Genomic DNA, 21,767 nt, shown 5'->3' with positions numbered 1-21,767 from the left:
AAAAATTTAATTTTGTTTTTCCCTGACTTTTCTCTAATTTCCAGACAACATTTTGATTTTTCCCCTGACAATAAAGAATATTTTCATTTGCTCTACACTGAGAAAACTGGAGAGTCAAATTCAGAGGTTCAAAAAGTGTATGTTTCCTTTGCTTATGAAGAGAGTTGAATAGTCCTTCTAAAATAAATTTTGAATTGATAATGGAAATCTACTTGTATATTCTCTCCCATTATATCTGAGGGTTAAAAGTTGCGCAGAAAATGTGTACGATCTGATGCGCGCGAAATTATTTTTCTGACATTTTATGTATTTAATTTAGGGGTTAGGTTGCCATATTTATTCATTTCGCGCGGGATAAGGAAGGGATTTCTCAAGATGGTTAATTTGTCTCTCTGTTAGAGAAATGGCACGAATATCTGTTAATGGTGAATTTGAACATTTAGATTGTTATCCAATAGCTAACTCTCAAATATGAACGATTTGTCCCTCCAGATGTTTAGTCCAATACTCCAGTTTTCTCAGTGTAAAAATGATTAGATAGTCAGAAAAATGTTCTATTACATTTCTTCCATACGAATTAAGATTTTTAAAAATTTCAAAATCAAATCTCAGAGTGAACGATGTCTTCATATTTTATAATAATTAAAGATGACAGAGTGATAAAATCATTATTTTTTATTATGAGAATATTGTTACTGTAACTTCTTCAAAATTACCCGAGTCTAAATTTAGACCCTCTTTTAAGCCTCCTAAACAGTAAAATGAATTTCTTTTAAATCTGCTTACTTCTCAAAATACTCCATTCCCTCTTATTCACTCTCTTTTTAACTTCTTTCCAACCTCTATCAAATTTTTATTAAAAATTTGGAACCCTCTTTTAAAACTCTGTTCACTTTTGAGATCTCTTATTATTCTCCTAAACCCTCTCCTATGACTTCTGTTCATTTTTAAGAACTCTTTTCATTCTTCTAAACCCTCTTCAGAAAATTTTTCTAATTTATGTATACAAAATTTATTAACAATATGTGACTGTTAGAGCTTCAATCCTAATTTTTCTATAATTTTTCTCTTAATGTATTAAATAATTTAAGGTAAAATTTTGTAAGAATATCTAAACTATAATGAAAAGGATAGTGATATTCAAAAGTTTGAAAATTTTTTTAATTAATTATTGTAAAAGCACTTTAAAATCTGTAAACAAAGAGTGGGTTTGAGTGACCGCCTCAACAAGTAATTTTAAAGTATTTTATAATAAAATTAATTTTAAAAGTAGTTATTAAAACTTTTGCACCTCACTGCCCTTCCTCATCAGATTTTAGAGTTATTCACAAAAGATTAGCTTAATTTATTTTATATTTTAAAAGCAAAATGATTGAAAAATTAACATTGGAAATCTAATAGTCACATGCTGTTAAGTATATTGAATATACTATAATTTTTTAAAAACAGTGTAAAAAGAATTAAATTATATTAAAAACATTTATACTCAGGAGGAATTTCACGTCAGAAATATCACGATTTGCAAAGGGTCTGCTGATTTTCGCAAAACTTCGTGGGATTATAGTTCTATATAAGAGACTTCTTTCCCTCAAACTTTTTCAAAAAAAATTCAAAATTGTTGAAGATACGCCATTTTGAATTTTAATATTAATTTCATAAAATTTTAAATATCTCGGAATATTTTTTATGGATTTTTATGAAATTTACACATTTTTCAGGTAAAAGTATGTACTTTAAAATGCAAATAAAGTTATTAAAAAAAATTAATTTTTGAATAAAAAAATTTAAAAAAAAATTTTTAAACAATTTTTTGTTTATTTACTTTTTTTTGAGAAAAATGTTATTAATGTATTTGGAATCCTTATGAATTCACCTTTAATTTCATAAAAAAAATTGATGGAGACTCAACTGGGTCCGGAGATATTGAAGTTTTTGTAAAAAATAGACCTAGTTGCAGCAGCAATGCACGGCTACGGTAACGTACAACGCGACTTGTGCAGTATGGTGCTATGGCGCGGCGAGAAACGCAGGGTGTCCAACTTAGGCCCACGGCCAACTTAGAACCACTCTCCCCTATTAAAATTAGTGATTTTTAAAAAAATTTCTCTAAAAAAACGATAGAAAAAACGTTAGTATAGAAATATTGCAAATGGCGTTGATATTCATTTGTTCGTGCAAAGTCGTTGCGGCCTCGTGAAAGTTCGTGATGAGTCGATGCGTGCCGAAACTCCACAAGTGGAAACGAACGGCGGCAAATGCGGCGGAAAAATTAAAAAAAAACTGCAAAAAATCGCATGTAGGTACTTTTATTTTAATTTGTTAATTTTAAGATAAAGAAAATTTCTTACCCTTTAAAATTAAAGTATTAAATGTAGAAAATTTAATTTAATTTAATAAATAAAAATAATTTTTCACACGGAGAGAAAAATCAAGCGTTTGTAGTATGGAGACTTCCTATGCTAATTTTGTATGAACGTCCTGCTAAAGAGGCATGTTTTTATACCTCAGTTGCATGAAACATATACTAAAAAAGCATGGATCTCTTGCAATCGTAGTATACTGACGTCCCATGCGTTACAGGTAGAACTTTTATGCTGATAACGTAGAAATTTATACAAATACAGCAGAAGTTTTACGCATATTGCGCATGTGCATTCTTTTACGAAATAAGCTTAACTGTCCATACTACAAACGCTTGATTTTTCTCTCCGTGCAAGTAAGTGTTTGCTATTCTTAACGAATTATTATTTGCAAATATTTTGCGTACAAATTGTATAGAAAATCGAAAAGATCGTTTAACAATTGCAATGTGTATATATATATATAAAGGTGTTGTTCTGAAAATGCCATAATTCCCTCTTATATAAGTGGATTAAATCGACTCTCTCTCTCTCTCTCTCTCTCTCTCTCTCTCTCTCTCTCTCTCTCTCTCTCTCTCTCTCTCTCTCTCTCTCTCTCTCTCTCTCTCTCTCTCTCTCTCTCCTCTCTCTCTCTCTCTCTCTCTCTCTCTCTCTCTCTCTCTCTCTCTCTCTCTCCTCTCTCTCTCTCTCTCTCTCTCTCTCTCTCTCTATCTCTCTATCTCTCTATCTCTCTCTCTCTCTCTCCCTCTCTCTCTTTGTGTATTGGATGCGTTGTAACCGGAGAAAGATCGAAGATCGTAAAGTCTATATTGATCTTTCTGTCTTGATGCTCGAATAAATCACCGAGCTTACCGTGTGCTTTGGAAATAAATAAATACCCTTCGAGATGCTTTTGTGCAACCTCAAAAGAAGACAAAAGATTCAATAAACCACTATACAGTATTCTTATATATATTGTACCGAGAGGAAGATGGGAGAAAATCCTATATTGATGGAACAATTTCCTTTGGTCAATATTCATATTATTAATAACATTTATTTTCCTTTTTGAACTCGAAATTATTGTCGAGATAATAAATAACGATAATCTATTGTTTCGACAGTGACAAAATTATATCACTAATGGAGAATTAAAGAAATTATTTATACGAATTTATATGAAAGATTGTTTATAAACATTAGTAAAAACTATAAAAAATTTGTCTATATATTGCAGAAGTAAAATTTTTAATCAAAAATTAATTTTCTTAAACACTTTTGTTTAGTTAAATACTTAAATATGCATTTTTAATTATCCATTCAGTTTGTCGTAAGGATATTTTATCAATCACAACAAAATTAAATTACTTTATATGTATATATTTTATAATTAATGTAATTCAGTTGGAAAATTTTAATTTTCACTGAAAATGGAGTTTATTTTGTTTATAACTGACAGAAATGGGTTTTATTTATCGATGAGGGAATTAATAAATGACATTCATCGAATTGCTAACGGAAATGTGAATTGATAAACATTCATGTCGAAGTGAATAATTTGTGTATTTATATATATAACTATTCTTGAAACGCAGTTCTCATATCGTTTAACCCACACATTTTCCATGCGAAGTGAATGTTATAAAAATTCTAAATATTTGAAATATAGTAATTAAATAATAATATGATATAGGTAGTAATAAATTTAGGTTCAGTTGGGGTAAATACGGACAAAATACATATTTTTCACAAATAACGTAAGTTTTTTATTATACAAGGCAATACTTCCGATTTTCTATTGCAGTACTTTGTTACTTTAGTTCCCTAGAATAATTTTATGGAGCAGAAAAAATGTAGATAATCTTTAATTGCATAAAACCAACTATCCAGATTTACCCCAAGATTTAGGAAATTTTTCTAAAATTTGGGGTATATCCGGAAAGCTTAGTTTTAAAGAAAGGTTTTTAAAAAAGTTACCTTAAGTATACTACGGTATTAAGGGATGGGAAAACTTGAAAAAATCCATAGTAGATGTATATAAAAGTTCAATTAGTTAAGTGTTATAGTAGGATCATAAAAATTATGAAATCAACCATTCAAAAAGTTAAAGTAGGGGAGACTGGGGCTAAACCGGACAAGTCAAATATTTCCGAAACCATGAAGAATTTCAAATAATGTAAATAATCTGTGCACAGTGGGCCAGGAGGTAGGCAAAAGCGGCCAAAATTCAAAATTTAATTGGATTTACTTAAAACTCGTTACTCGGGGGTTTTCGGGGTCGCTGATTACGATTCCAATGTCAGTTTTTCAAATTTCAAAATGGCGGACGCCAATATTAAACATTAATCTAAATTACTTAAAACTAGTTACTTGGGAATTTTTAGGGTCGCTGATTACGAATCCAATGTCAGTTTTTCAAAATTCAAAATGACGAATTCAATATGGACGATGCAAAAGTTAAACATTCATTTAATTGCCTTGAAAATCGTTACTCAGGAGTTTTTCGGGTCGCTGACTACAAATCCGATGTCAGTTATTTGAATTTCAAAAAAGCGGATCCAATATGGCAGACGCAAATGTTTTTTTTTTGCTTAGGGAATTTTGGGAAATCTGCCTACAGATACCTTGGATTCCGCGCTCCAAGGTTATGTGGGGTTGGTATAATAAAACAAAAGGAAATTAAAAAAAAAAATAACATAATAAATTTAATAAACTGGCGACCTACTGCCAGACCGACCCACTAAATCCCGTAACCCTTCTGTTACGTATGACTTCGTAACTATTTTTAATTTTTTTTTATTTTAATTAAAAATTATTTATATTATAAAGCCTCATTAAAATTGGGAATCTTGTGAATTTGAGAAAAGTTTGATGAAAAGAAAATTAAATTATTGCTTAAAATAAAAGGAATCAATTTGAAAGTGAAAAATATTGGTTAAAGTGTAAAAGTGGAAATTAAATGTTAAATAAAAAAAAATTAAAAGTTAAAATTACGCGAATAAAATAAAATTGTGGTCTTTAAAGTTTTAAAGAGAAATAATAGAAAGAGAAAATATCAAATGACAACCTTGGTTTGGCAGTGTATTGAAAAATTATTAAATATTCTAACTAATTAACAGCATGTGATTGTTACAGAATTCAATGTTAATTTTTTCGACCAATTTTCTCTTAAAATATTAAATAAATTAAGCTACTTTTTTGTGAATAACTCTAAAATATCATAAAGAAGGGCAGTGATGTGAAAAAATTTTAATATTTTTAAAATTATTTATTAAAAAATAACTTTAAAATTATCAGTTCTCAAAATCACTTTTAATCAATTTCTCGTCTTTTCCGATTTCAAAGTATTTTTTTATAATTTATTTTAGAATTATTAAAACTTTTGCACATCACTGCTCTTCTTTATTATATTTTAGAGTTATTCACAAAAAACTAGCTTAATTTATTTAATATTTTAAGAGAAAAGTGGTCGAAAAAATTAACATTGATTTCTGTAACAGTCACATGCTGTTAAGAAAGTTATATTTGTCCGATTGAGTTCAGATTTAAATTCAGTGACCCTGAAAATTGAATTTCGAATTCAATTATTGATAAGGATTAAAGGAAATAATCAAGGAAATAAAAAATTGAAACGAAGTATTTATTTATCTCTAACAGGGTGTATCCAATAACACACCTGAGGAAAATAATTTGAAGATTTTGCTATTTGAATATAAAGGATAATTATTGTACTTGGTGAGTAGAATATATATTGTCCACGCATACACATGAATCACTCTTACAACTTAAGGGTATGTCCAAGTTGTGAAATGTAAACAAACCAAAAGGTAAACAAACCAAACACAAAAATCGCACTTTTGTAACAGCCATTTCTCTTACAAAAATTAACATTCTTACAGTTTCTCTACAAAAATGGAAAATTAGAGTTTCAAAGTGTCCAAAAAAATCATTTTTGGCTATGAGCTATAAAAAGCAATTAGTAAAATAACTAATTAAAATGACCAGTAAAATAGCATTTTTTAAGCGTCGCGAAAAATAAACCGCTTGAGTATATCAATCGCACTGACGATGAAGAAGTCTCATGTCAGCGATTGGACCTTCAACATGTGGAAAGGGAAATTTTTCCCTTTCCTCCTTGAAATTACAAGAGAAAGGGTAAAAACTTCTTCATCGTCCGTGCGGTTGATATAGAAGGAGTTTACACCGTAAGCCTTAAATATAAGCCTCCGCGAGCATAAACGGATATGCCTCCATGAGGATATACTTGCGTCTGCGCAAAGTGTTTGCCTGCAGCTGTGTTGTGAAAGAGTTTGCCTTGACCACGTGTTCGCGCAGGCGCAAATATATGCTCCTGGAGGTATATCCGTTTATGCGCGCGGAGGCTTATATTTAAGGCTTACGGTGTAAACTCCTTCATTGTTAAACAGTTTAATTTTTCGCGACGTGAACTCTGTTGCTCGCTGCGCAAGCGCAGAGCGTACTAAGAATGCATTGACAGCACCATGTGGAAGTGCACATTTTCTTTTGAATGAAACTTAGTTGTTTTCTCATTTTTTTCAGCTATGCAAGGCGTAGTTACCAAATAGAGTACGAGTATTTTAAATAGAGTATTTTCATAAAGAAAATGTGAATTTATATTTATGTACGAAAATGAGACCTCGTACAAAAATGCTTCAAAATAGCGAATAGTGAAGCATTTTTGTACGAGGTCTCATTTTCGTACATAAATATAAATTCACATTTTCTTTATGAAAATGGTAAACTGACGTACTTTATTTGGTAACTACGCCTTGCATAGCTGAAAAAAATGAGAAAACAACTAAGTTTCAATCAAAACAAAATGTGCACTTCCACATGGTGCTGTCATTGCATTCTTAGTACGCTCTGCGCTTGCGCAGCGAGCAACAGAGTTCACGTCGCGAAAAATTAAACTGTTTGACTATATCAACCGCACGGACGATGAAGAAGTTTTTACCCTTTCTCTTGTAATTTCAAGGAGGAAAGGGAAAAATTTCCCTTTCCACATGTTGAAGGTCCAATCGCTGACATGAGACTTCTTCATCGTCAGTGCGGTTGATATACTCAAACAGTTTATTTTTCGCAACGCGTCAAAAATGCTATTTTACAGGTCATTTTAATTAGTTATTTTACTAATTGCTTTTTATAGCTCATAGCCAATAATGATTTTTTTGGACACTTTGAAACTCTAATTTTCCATTTTTGTAAAGAAAGTGTAAGAATGTTAATTTTTGTAAGAGAAACGTCTGTTACAAAAGTGCGATTTTTGTGTTTGGTTTGTTTACCTTTCGGTTTGTTTACATTTCACACCTTGGACTTACCCTTAACATTATTTTTTAATCTGGTAACAATATAAAGTCAATATTTTCACAGAAGTTTTTATAGTTTAATTAAATAAACATTGTATGATTTCTCATTAATTTGGGTGTAGAGAAATAATTTAAATGTCTTTTTTATAAACATTAAGAATATTTTTATTACACAAAAAATAATTGTTAATCAATAAGTCTTGTTATCGTATTTGGGTGAAGTAAGGATATTTTAACCCGTTGCCTGTTTCCGACCCACGGGTGGGTCGTGAAAAAGTATGGCCATAACTGTTTCCGACCCACCCGTGGGTCGTGTTCACTATCACTCAAAATAAATATAATTTGTATATAAATTGATAGATATTTTTCTTTATATCAATATTATAAGAAATTATAAGGGTCATTAATGATATTTTAGAAAATAATTGAATAATTAGTTATAATTTAAATATATTATACTATTTGAAAAAGTATCAGATTCCGCTGGGCAGTTTGGGACAACCATGTTGTATTTTCATCAAACAGTTAAGGGGTTAATAAATATTATAAGGGAAGTGTTCCGGTTGTGGGCACCCTTTTTTTTGCCTCATAACGTTTGTCCATGTGCATATTATACAAATATATGTGTACGAATTTAAAGCTAGAGGTTTAAGGTGACTGTCAGTGAAGGAATTAAATTGATTCCTTTAAATAAAAAAGTTTTATTAGAAATTTAGTGAAATGGGAATTTTTTGACAAAAAAAATTTTGTACCCGGTTGTGGGCACCCTTGAAAAATCCACTAAAAATGGAAAAATATTAAAGGAAACCAACACAAATAAAGAAGAAATGAAAGTTTCTTTATTTTAAGAGAATTTGCCAGGATAAAGAACAAAAATGATGACACGTTTTCACACTATGCTCATCGCTAACAAAAGCATAATGCTTGCATGTGAAGTAGCTAGTACGCATACCATAACGCACTTCTAATGCACTGAACGACTATATTGATCGCATTTAATGGAGTTTGCGGCTGTCACTTTCCTTGGCAGAAAGTTTAGATAGATGAGACAGTAGTCCTCATCATTGTCAGATGGTAGAGCCTCCTTAACATAAAGGTGCCCACAACCGGGAATGACAGTCATTTTTTAAAAAGACCAACACATTTTGTGATGCAGGATTTTGGTTAAACGCGAAGGTAAATCACAAAATATAATGACAACACTGCAAAAAAAAATTAAACCCTTCTTTTCTGAACGAATCTACACCCATATGCTGCTCTTCGAAAACAATACAAAATTACTTTTTTATTTATTTAATGCAAATTTTCTTTATTATGTTCACAGCTATTACACAAATGCATATATTTGTTTCGTTATCAATACGAAAAGTCCGTATTGTCAACGAACACGACTTGCAATACTTAGATCAGTAAAGTCTGCTTGCCGTCGAAGTTTACGTAGGGGTGCCCACAACCGGCGCACTTCCCCTACCAATCTAAAAATAAATTAAAAAGTGTTTTATTGAGAGTTTCTCCTTTTTGTATTTTATGAATGAGTACCGTCTAACCGGATTCACTGATTAATAGTGAAATTAAGAAAAAGATTCACTACCTTTTAAATAATTAATTATTCCGAAGAACAATTACGCTTACATAAGGGTATTTAGTTTTTGACTTGATTCTTCTTTAATTTGTCAGAAGTGGTTTTTTAAATATATAGTTAAAGTGGAATAAGATTAAAGATGGATTTATTTTGTTAATTAATAAATAAATAAATTTATATCTAACACCTTCTTTTGGAGCCTTTTACCTTCTCTCGGAACTGTCGTAAGATCGTTACTTGGTAGTTTTTGGGGTCACTGATTACGAATTCGATGTCTGCTTTTGGAAAAAGCAGTGAACACTATCCTAAGGGTTTTTATGAGTTCTTAATAAGAATATGTAATTAATAATTCAAAATGATGGACCCAAAAGTTCAGAATTTTTTGTTTAATTAGGGTTCAGAGTGGGACAAGTGACCCTATTTTATAACCAAAAGTCTAAATAATGTACTAAAAATTGCTGAGAACTTGTTACTCGAGGGCTTGCGGGGTCGATGATTACAAATCAGACGTCACATTTTCAAAATTCAAAATGGGAGATCCAATATGGCTGACAATTTTTCAAAAATTTAACAGATCCACTTCAAAATTTGATTTCGCCACGTCCACGGTCGATGATTCTGAATTCGGTAAAGAGCGAATAACCAGAAAGATTAAAATTCTTAATGCACTTAAAATTTGCTATTTTGAATTTTGAAAAACTGACGTCGGATGCGTAATCATCGACCACGAAAACACTCAAGCAACGAGTTTAAAGGGAATCTGTTGAACATTTTTTAATTTGTTCCCCATATTGGTTTTGACATTTTGAATTTTGTAAATCTGGCGTCAAATTTTTAATTTGCAACCATAAAAACCCCCAAGAAGTGACTTTGAATGAAATTCGTTGAATTTTTTTTAAAAAAATTTCGCCATATTTGATCCGCCATTTTGAATTTTAAAAATTTGACGTCTGATTTGAAATAAGTGACTCCAATAATCACCAAGTAACGAGTTTGAAGCTATATTTTTAGTATACTTAGACTTTTAGCCACGAAAAAGTTTCTCCTGGACCTCTATGCATTATTTTTATAATTTTTTTAAATTACAAAATAAGCAAAAATGGTCAGATTAATCTAATCCAATATATTAAATTTAAATGAGATTTCATGTTTAGCTTAGGAAATATAATGCGGAAGTTAGGAGAACTATCAAATAATATCAAATGAATTTCGAAAAAGGAAAATTTAACAATATCAAATGTGCTTCATTTTTTATTACATAAACTATTTTTAACTTTTTTTTACTTTTCTTCAAAATTCGACATCTTATAATAAAGAAATAAAGGTTTCGAGTGAGAAAATTAATTAATTTAAGAAAGGAATAAGTAGACCAAAATTTTCCTTTGCAAAAAATGATATCTAAGGAAAAATTTTTCTCCTTATTTTGTATATAACTCCACCAAATTTTAAAATGGGCAAAAATGGGCTAATTTAATTAAAAGTACATTAAATTTAGAAGATATCTTCCACGTCTGTTTTAGAAATCACTTATGTTAGAGGATCGTTTAATGCATGAACTTACGAAAAAATTCATTTTACAACAAAATATTAACTTTAAAATAATAGTAATAATAATAAAATGTAGAGCTTCTGAAGAGACTGTAGGAGATATGTAGTTTCTGCTCAGAACCTGAAAGATACGTAGTTTCCAAAACGATCCTCTAACATAAGTGATTTCTAAAACAGACGTGGAAGATAGGTAACTTCCAAAATGGTTTTTAAACATAAATGCATTGTACTTGGGAAGAATGGTTAATTTATAATGTAAATTTTTTTATATTTCTTAGCTAATAGTACAAAAAGTATTTAAATAATATTAAAGAGTATTTAAAATACTTATTACTTAAATAATTCTGATTTGCTAAGATTAAATTACTTTGTCAAAAAAATTGTTAAATATGATCGATTTTTGACATTTCATACAGAAACTTAAATAACATATTTTACAGTTTATTATAAATTATTTGATACTTTTATCAAGTACAAAACACAAATTCAGCCTTTAAAAATAAATATCAACCGCTTTTTTTAAATTTCTTAAAATTTCTCATCACGAACCTTCACGAGGCCGCAACGAACTTGCACGAACCAATGAATATTAACGCCATTTGCAATATTTTTATTCAACCCTTTTTATTTATCGTTTTTTAGAGATATTTTTTAAATATTGTAAAAAAATAACTGTTAAAAATAAATAAACGATTAGGGATGGAAATTTTTTTTAATCCCTTAGAGAAAAATTAAGTATTTCCACATTATAATGCCTTTCTAAATTGAATATAAACTATTTGTTTTTAATACTCGTAACTATCAATACATCTCAAATTATTTATACCTAAACATGTTACTAAAAAAGGAAAAAAAAACAGTCTGGTCTCGGACTGAATTTAGAAATAAAAAATAGTATCAAAAGTGACATAAAATATTCGTAATGTTTGCAAATAGTCACGTTATTTATTTATAAATAATTAAAATGTTTTGTGTTTCAATAAAAAACGTTTTAAATGGTCATTAAATAGACAATTTAAATTATTCTCACGTAAAAATTATTTTTTATTATAAAAAATTTTATGAAGGATAAAATAGTAATTTAATTTTTTCGCCATAAATATGAAAGTGTCTTTTTGGGAATGTTTTTTTTACACTGTAAATAAATTAATATTTAAAACCTCGGTTTAAGAAATAGTACCATTAGTATTTTTTTAAGAAAATAAGTGTTATTAGTAACTTATTTAAAAAAAATAGTAGCTAAATAATTGTATAAGCTGAAAAAAGTGTCAAAAAGTATCAATATTCGCGTGAATCTGAGGCCTGAAAAGAAAAAAAGAGAGAAAAGGAAAAAGAGAGAAAAAAGAGTTAAAGAAGAAAAATGGGATTACCGTTTGATTCCATTGGTCGCAGCTTCGCCGAAGCTTCGCACATCGTGATAATCCAAATTCAAAGAACCTGTTGGACTGTATATGAGCCGTTTTGCCGGTAAATTGATAGGCAACACTGCAACAATGCTACCAAGGCCAGCATCGATTTGTGCCGCAGCAAAAAGTACAGTTTTAAAAGGTTCGGGTTCATTGCTTCCTGGAGGGGTTCCCGACACCAAAACAATTCCATCGTAATCGTTACTTACAATATTAGTTTCAATTTTCAATTGAGACGGTATCCATCTGAATTTTATCAAAATAAAAAAGAATTTTTCAGTTATTCATAAATTATTAATAAAATGATGATAATAACAATAATAATAATAATAATAATAATAATAATAATAATAATAATAATAATAATAATAATAATTCATTTATTACAATTTATTAATTACCTATTATTAATTTAGATTCTCTTTCAATAAAAAGTTAGAAAAAAATCTAATCTACTCTCTGAATTAGAATAAATTAATTAAAATAATTTAAGAATAAAAATCATAATTAAAAAGATATAATTTAAAATAATTTGTTCTAATTATAATAATTATTTATCAGTATAATTAAAATACCCCTAAGCGATAAATTTAATTAATACTAATAATAAGTGTTTATTTTATTTGTTAAAATTTATAAAAGTTTTTTATCTTATTTATATACATTTATATTAATCATACTAGAGTAGAACGGGGTGAAAAAGCCAAGGTGCAAAAAAACCATTTGACTTTCATTTAAAAACTGTTAAACCGATTTATCAGCCATTTAGATTATAAATACTACTAGGTAATAAAAGTAAATGTTTGTATATAAGGAGAAAACTATACTCAAAACGTATACAATGTTAATTTTTGGAAATTGAACTAAATTTGAAATTTATTGTAGCTTTTATATAAACTGGTCTTGGGGGTGAAAAAGACAGGGACAAAAATCCATTGAATATTATGTGAAATTCATTTGTTTTCCACTTAAACTAACCTTCTAATTTTACAAAATTTTTGCGTGTTTACTTAATAAAATTAATTAAACACGACGAAAAAATAGTTCATAGTGCGCTAAAAAAATAAACAACGAAAGAACGGTTGCAACAAAATATGGTAAACTGTGGTGAAATTTAAGGAAGACTTTTAAAACAAGTACAAAAACTTAGTAGTGCAATTGAAAACAGGTAAACTTAACATAATATTCAATTTTTCTTGCTAAAAGCTCTTTAAAATTTATTAAAATATTTTAAAAATAAGATTATTTGTCATATAAATCAACGAAAACAGGTGGTACAAAAAAACCACTTACAGTGCTTTCGTGAAACTCTTATAAGTTAGTCTTTTCATGGGATAAAATAATATTAACGTCTAACGACTTTTTTTACCTGCAATTTTTCTGTTTATCTTTAAAAAAATTCCAATTTCAAAGAATAATATAATTTTGGGATTTTCCCGCCTAAATTGTTTCATTTTAAGAGTAAATTATAAATGTTCTTTTCTTGATGTGTATATTAAAAAACATCAAAATTTATTAAATTATCAAATTAAAAATTAATAATTTTTTTCAGTTTACATTTTTTGTTGACTTTTAGCCGCAGAGGAGATTGAATAGAAATAAAGAATATAAAAATGTGTTTCACAGAAAAAAAATTTGATGGATTTATGAAAATGTTTATATATATAAATAATTTCTATAAAAAGTATATACTTGAAAATGAGTCTTGAGTTTAAGATAAGTAACGATCCGGAGTTTAGATAAAGACGTGATTTATTTAGCTTACGCGATAAATTCGGCAACATACGTAATTCTACAGTGCAACCATCTATTTAACAGAAGCTTTATCAAAGTCATCCATTCGAATGTTTCGACTTTATAGCTGATAAATTTACTCTCTCTCTCTCTCTCTCTCGGATCGATTGAAAACTCCCAAAAAAATATATGTAGATTTTATTGTTTCACTTAAAAGTATTTAAAATCTAATGAAAGTACAATGAGAAAAAATTTATTGAATTCAAATAAATGATTAAATGTCAATCAAGCGTAATACTTGTAAATCAGTTAAAGAAATATTTCTTGAAGCAAATTATTTTTATTTAATATATTGTAAACAATAATTTCATTTACAGTCGCATTTTTATTCTTCAATTTTCAGTTTTTATTTATTCAATTTTTAACTGGTTTTGCTTTAAATATTGAAATTATTGGTTCAAATACAATTTATTTGATTTGATTAAATTATTTAACTTAAATAAAAATAAACGAACAAAAATCTATAAAATTTTACTATAATGATTCTACATGAGCGGATGGGAAGAAGAACTCGCCGAGCGCGCGGTTGTAAGGGATAATATCAGCCAGGTAGCAGTGAGCTCCTTCCCTAGTAGAAATTTGTCGTGGCATGACTAGATTTATTCAAGTTACTGTACAGTTTTAGTCATGGAAGTTTAATCTAGCTTAACTGGCGAATTACTAGACAGCTACTGCATAACACTGTTAAAGAAAATATAAAGTTGAACTTGATTATTACTGCATAGAAGTCCTGTACAGTTATTTTCATGGCACTGTCAAGGCGTTCCGAGAAATGATGTTCCAAAGTTTGTCGTGGCGTTAGCGCTACCGCCAGTTTCAGTAACTAAACAGTTGTGTATTGACATTTTCGAAATATTTTCTATAAAATAAATCTTTTGGTTTTACAGTTTATAGTTTTTATAATTTTAATTTTGTTCTTTTATTTTACTGTTGACAACTAAATAACAAATTTTTTAAATTATTTAATATTAAAATTTTGATTTAATAATAAAAATTTCTTTTCAATCAAAATTTATTTTTAATGAAAATTCCTTTAGAAAAAAAAAATTTTTTTAAAATTCGCTTCAATTAATTGAGTTAATTAAAATAACTAATTTTTTAAATTCAGAAGACAATTTCTTTTCAAGATTATATACTCTTATTATATGTATAAATATTAATTTAACAAACCTGTTACATACAAAAAGTTAGAATTGGTCCAATAAAGTGAGGTTATGTTTTACATTGATGAATTGACGTTGACATATGTATAGCTCTCCGATCTGAATAACAGAACTGTCTATAATTAATGACAGTAGACAGTAACAATTTATTACTAATTCCTTACGGAAAAAATAGACATAATTCTAGTTACACCCGCGAATTATTTCTTTCAGTGTATACTCTGATGTATTTATGGAAAATGTCTACACAACACTGTTCAGTTGCTGGACTGACGGTAGCGCTAACGCCACGACAAACTTTGAAACATAATTTCACGGAACGCCTAGACAGTACCATGAGAATAACTGGACAGACAGAACTTCTATACAGTAATAATCAATAAGTTCAACTTTAGAGTGTTATGCAGTAGCTGTCCAGTAATTCGCCAGTTGAGCTAGAAAAGATGAAAAAGGGAACTGCTTTACCTGCCGGTAGAGTATGGTTCTTATTTTTCCGGAATCGTCCATCGACTAGAACGGCCGTGATGCGTAAAGCGTGCGTTCAGGTATTTCGTCCCAGTGTGACCCGAGTTCGCTCCCCGAAACCGCTAGATATTTTTCGTTTGAACTGAATTAATTCTTCATATTAGGGTTTACTTATAAGTTTGTAGTGTGATAAAATAATAATATTTATTTCAGTGTTGTGCTTAATTAAAGGAAAAAGTGAATGTTGTTTAATGTAAAAAAATGACATGTGTTCAAGAATCAGTAATTTTTATATTTTTTTTTAATTATGTAGTTATTTAAAAATAATTTTACAGATAATTTATTATAAATCATTTATTATACGGAACAATAGATACACCAACAGTAAAAATATAGTTTCGTAAAATTTTAATTTATTTAATTTGTTGACAAAAAAATTTAACGTTATATTTTCAAATTTGTACGTGTTTAATACGTAACGTCAATATAAAGAAAGTTTTGACATTTCCAAGTGAATTATTTTGTATAGTTTTTCTACAGGACTGATGATCAGAAACTGTAAAATTTGACTGGACAATAACTTGAAGAAATTAGCGTGACATCACTTTATAGTTTTTAGCCAGTTTAACTGTAAAGTGCCTCGAAATTTTCCAGTGGAACTGTCCAGTGCCCTTAAAGATACTATGACAAATTTCTACTAGGGTTTGGGCCACACACTGCTGCCTGACTGGAACTATCCCTTTTTCAATCGAGCGCTCGGCGAGTTCTTCTTCCCATTCGCTCACATAATATTAAATATTATTAATTATTTATTTATTTAAGAAATAAACGGGCAACAATCCTTTACATTTGTAGAAACTAAGAATAAATGACAATTGTTAGGCAATTAATTATTTAAGTAAATATAATTATATACTAGATACTAATTTAATTTAATTTTTTTTAATTTCGCGCTAAAACAATTCACAAAATTATCGTCTAGATATCATGAAAATTCGCTCATAAACGAAAGGAAGCGAATATGTATTTATTATGAAACAGTGCTAGTTATTTAGTTTCAGATATAAAATAAATAACGTAAATTATAAATTACAATAATAAATAAATGGTAATAATTTCTAATAATGGATAAAATTAGAGAAAATAAAATGAAGGAAAAAATAGAATATTTTATTCATATTAATAAATTTTCTTTATGTACTTTTATTTAATTATAGACATAATTTATTGTTGTTCAATATAATTTATGTAGAATTCTCTAAAATCATTTCAGTAAAATTTTATTCAATTCTTTTGACTGGAAATATTTATTTATTAACAAACAAGTAATCGGCTATTTAAATCAAATTTCTTTACACGTCTTTTTTTTGCGAAATATGCATTTTTATTTCATAATAATACCTACATTATGCCCTAAACATAATAGAAAATCGGATAAAATTGAATTAAAATGTCGCAAAAAAAACAAAAAAGGAAAAAATAGGACAATAAAAAATAATGACTTTGGACTAGTTTAAATTTAAAGCGCGAGCAGAGTTTTTCTTTTTTTTCATTTCACTGAAACAATGACTTCATGAGAACGTGATATTGTCGAAAATTGTATTTACAAGCTAACCGAATTTCTAACAACTTTATGTATATACCGTAGGGCTAAATCAACATTGTCCCACGTGACCGTAGTTACTGAAACAGAAACATAACCATAGAATTGTGTTGTGTGTTTTGGATTTCCAAACTTCAATGCTATTATTGATAAAGTTAATAATATCAAAATAGAAATAAGAGTCATTGATTTAATAATCCAAAACTATCAATTCTACTAAATAGAATTTCTATTTTCTGCGCGTATATTTATATTTCCGTAATTCAAAAAAAAAAGAAAATCAAAATCTCTATTTGCGAAAACAATGGAAAAATGCTATAATCATGAAATCAGATTTATTAAATAATATTTTCTGCTCTTCAAAACAATAAAATTTGATTTTATACGCCTGGGAAAATAGAGATAATGAATTTATTACAACACTTACGTATAGTATTACTGTAAATATATATTATACCTAATAGAAAGAATGAAAAAAATTTAAGAATTAAAAAAAATAAGATTGTCTTCTTTGTTTTTGAAATCCTGACTCGGAGTGATCGACTAATTCATCGTTTTTATTAATTTATCGACCGAGTGATAACATCATTACTATACCCATATATTTAATTTAAAAATTTAATTCTATAATTAATAAATATAGGGGAGAATGGGGAATTGTGGGCCACCTCCATTATTTAATAATATTTAAAAGTTTGATCATCCAATTTTTTTTATTTTCTTTTGTTCGTCCAAAAGAAGTTTTTCATAAACATGTCATGACTTTATAACGCTTTACAATTATCTATAAGACGCAAACAACAAGCACCTGAAAAATTGCGTTCAAATAGTTACTTTGGACGCTCATGTTTTTATTGTTTTTACAAGGATTTTCAAGATTTAGTTATGGAAAATATTTTTTTTAATTATTGTGTGGCATTGGTACTTTGACTCCAAAAAGAAATTTTGCATTAAATTAAAATGAATAAATAATACAAAGCTTTTGTAAAATGAAGCATTTGGGGAATCGTCCACGTATTTTGGGGAAGTATTTGTTGCTTGTTTTTGGCGATTTAATTACACAATGTGTCGTCAATTTAAAAACTTATTTAAAATTAGCCAATGTTAAACGACATAGAACGTGGCGCCACCTACGAGGGGAAAATTTGTTGTGTGTTGTTTTAACACCAAATTCGGATTAAAATAACATTTTTCATTTTCTGTGTAAAATTTTGATTCTAAAGTTTGGAAGTTTAATTGAATTCAATTTCAAAATTAAATTCTAAAATTTAAAAAATTAATTTAAAAAATTTATAATTTAATTTAAAACTTCTAAAAGAAATAAAACTATTAAAAGAATTTTTAAATTCTTGAATCACTTTTTTGATAATACGATAATAATGAAATTGTCGAAAAATTTATGTATAAGGAGATGGTGTACAATTATACATGAAAGTTGTCGATAATTGGTACTATCATTAGATACGTGAACTGAAATTACATTCAAGACCTGGAAACCCGAAGACATTAATGAGTCGATGGCCCCATACGGTCCCAATGGAGCCATCGACATTGAACATAACATCCCCACTTGATTTCCTCAAGAAGAATATATAATTGTTGCAGAAGGAATCAATACGACAATATAAAAATACATCTTGTGATCTTTATGGAAATTTATGTAGATACTACAGTCAAATGATTTGAAATAAATAAAATATTATTTAATTATAATTTAATGTAGTATATAGATATTTATTGCTTGAAACTCATTGGAGTTTATACAAAGGTACCGCCAAGTATTTACATTGTTTAAACTTAAAATTAATAACTTTATACAATACACATTTAAAAATACACTCATAAACTCTCAAAACCTTTAAAATATAATTTGATAAGACCCTTAATTTATCTCTATCACACGAAATTAGCAGATCCATCCAGGACTTTCCTTCGGAGAAACCTAAAGGCGCGTATCCACTAGACGAGCGCAACACGAGCGCAACACGAACCGAACGTTACCCAGTTGGGACGTACCAAAACGTTGAGCGAACATTTAAAGAATAAAGATTTAGAAAAGTTAGAATTTAAAATTCTTTTATGTGTAAATGTACAAGCAAAAAAAGGGGAAACTTCGAAAAGGGCTCATGATTTTTTTAAAAAGTTTTTCGACACTTCTTTATTACTGTCATAAATTAAAAAATTTGATGTTCACAATTTTTATTGGCTATGCAAAAATAATGACGCCGATAATTAATAAAGATTTTGTTCTGAAATTTAAAAATCTAAATTGAAAAATTTGAACTTTTTTATTCATTTCTAAAAAATTTGTAAAAAAAAAGTTTACATTTTTTAAAATTATTTCCTAATCTAGAAAATATGTATATTTTTAGTAAGAAATCAGTAGAGTTTAGAAAGTATTATTTTTTAACTATTATATAGTAAAAGATAAATAAAATTTCTGGTGATTAATTTAATTATAATCATATATATAATTAATACTCTTAATTACTTTTTAAAGTAAAAATTAATTTTTAATAATAATACGTTACCTTAATTTGAATCAGTTAAAGGCGACTAAATGTTTATTAATATAATTAGTTAAATTCGACTAATTTACAAAGATTTCTTTATTGAAAATAAGTAATTTTTTGTAATAATTAGTATTTTGGTTTGCTTTTTTTAATGAGTTATTTTTTAATAGTTGCAAAGAAAAATATTAGCAAAAATTTTTCTGATAATTATTTTTTGAATAATAAATAAATTTTATTGTTTATGGGAAATTTAGGTTTACTAGTGGACTCGCAAATAGAAAAATGGGGACACATTTTTATTGTTGCTTTGAGGTATTGTCATAAACCGACAGCCGATGGATCGGCTTCGAGCGCGAACCGAACATACCCAAATTTTTTTCTATCCTTTTTTCTACTTGTACATAAAAATATTGACGAATGCTTCAAAATAACTACACATGTAGCACACATTTTCTTGAGGCTAGACGAACGTTGAAACCCTGTGACTTTGCAGGGAAAATTTGGTGGATCGACTTGGAGCATGGGCCGAATCGAACGTACACAATAGAAAAATATCGGTCATTCGTGTTGCGCTCGTCTAGTGGATACGCGCCTTTAGCCAAATTCCCCATTATTTGAATTTATCAATCCTGAGAAAAAAGGACATTCCGAAAAATATGGATTATTGTTTCATTATCTTGTAAATTGAACAAATCTGGTTAGGGTTAATTGCAAATTTTTTTTTTATGGCGAATTACGTGTCGTCTTGTTAGAGAACAACCGAGATACAGCCATAGGGAGGCCTACTTTTAAATGAAATTGGGCCCTCTCTCCTGAGGGCAGGTACAGATTGATCTGCAAACTCGTCGAGGCTTCCACTCTTTCCCTATCCTTCACTCGTGAATATGATTCGTAATCTTACAAAATACTATTTGTCCTCTCGATTAAAACATCCATATCTAACATATTAAAATTTCGTGTTAAAGGAACCTTTTCGACAATGCTTATTATTTGTAAGGCCCAATTATATTTATTATTTGATTTTTTACACTGTTTCGTCAATTTTAAAATTTTATTACAGCAAATTCTGGGGTATCTCTATCTACTATATCTGGCATGCTTTTGATTTTTTCTAACCACGTCAAAGTTGACTTTAAGGGGTCTTGTAACTTTTTTAGCCCTAAAATCGGATGATTTAAAAAAATTTTTTGCTCATAAGTTTTAAAATATAATTGATCGAAAGTTTTTACATGTCATTGTGTATATTAAGAAGCTTTAAAAAAAGGATTTCAGATTGGAAAAAATATATATACCTTCCTTCTACAGAGGGCGCTTTGTCTACAGGTCAAAATTACTTTTAATTATGGTTGTCACTGTAGCTCATAGCAGAATTATCTAAAATAAAAAAATCAAACATAATTTCAAAATAGATGACTTAATACAGGACCTTAACCTCGAAATACTTAAAAATATCAAAAATTAAGAAAATGGCAAGCTTTTGAATCTAAAAATCTGAAAAACACAATTTTTTTAAACAGAAATGATACACAAAAAGTGTAATTTTGAACATTAGTAGTAAATCAGAGGTTTAGATCCTGTATTAAGTCGTCCATTTTGGAATAAAATTTGATATTTTGATTTTAGACAATTCTGCTATGAGCTACAATGACAACCAATAATTTTTACCAGTGGCCAAAGCGCCCTTTGTAGAACAAAGATACTTATGTTTTTTCTAATAGGAAATTTTTTTTTTAAGACTTCTTAACATACACAATGATATGTAAAAACTTTTGATCATTTATTTTTTAAAACTTATAAGAAAAAATTTTTTTAAAAACTTCTGATTTTAATTCCTAAAAAAGTTACAAGACCCCTTAATACTACGTGAAAAAGTTTAACCCTTCCCGTCTCCACCCTACTAGCATAGCCAGGGGTACTAGCCGGGAGGGATAAGACTCTTTTAAAGAAATAGTTTTGCCCTGTTTCCAAAATCTCCAGATAACGAAGACCCCAGACTTTTGCTCCGTATGTGGGTGACTAAAATTAAA

The 21,767-nt window shown here is 28.6% G+C and overlaps 1 protein-coding gene across 1 annotated transcript in view; it reads right to left on the bottom strand.

Annotated features, from left to right (window-relative positions):
• LOC122498899 (putative aminopeptidase W07G4.4) overlaps positions 1-21,767 on the bottom strand; it is an 88,172-nt gene that overhangs the window by 51,651 nt on the left and 14,754 nt on the right. Inside the window, exon 3 of the mRNA XM_043606894.1 lies at positions 12,167-12,448. Coding sequence (XP_043462829.1) covers positions 12,167-12,448 — 282 coding nt within the window. The remainder of the gene's footprint in view (positions 1-12,166; positions 12,449-21,767) is intronic.

This window comes from Leptopilina heterotoma, unplaced genomic scaffold (assembly GCF_015476425.1).
Source record: "Leptopilina heterotoma isolate Lh14 unplaced genomic scaffold, ASM1547642v1 Lhet_161, whole genome shotgun sequence".
Lineage (NCBI taxonomy): Eukaryota > Metazoa > Arthropoda > Insecta > Hymenoptera > Figitidae > Leptopilina > Leptopilina heterotoma.
The sequence above is the reverse complement of the archived record's forward strand: the minus strand, read 5'-3'. Positions and strand labels throughout refer to the sequence as shown.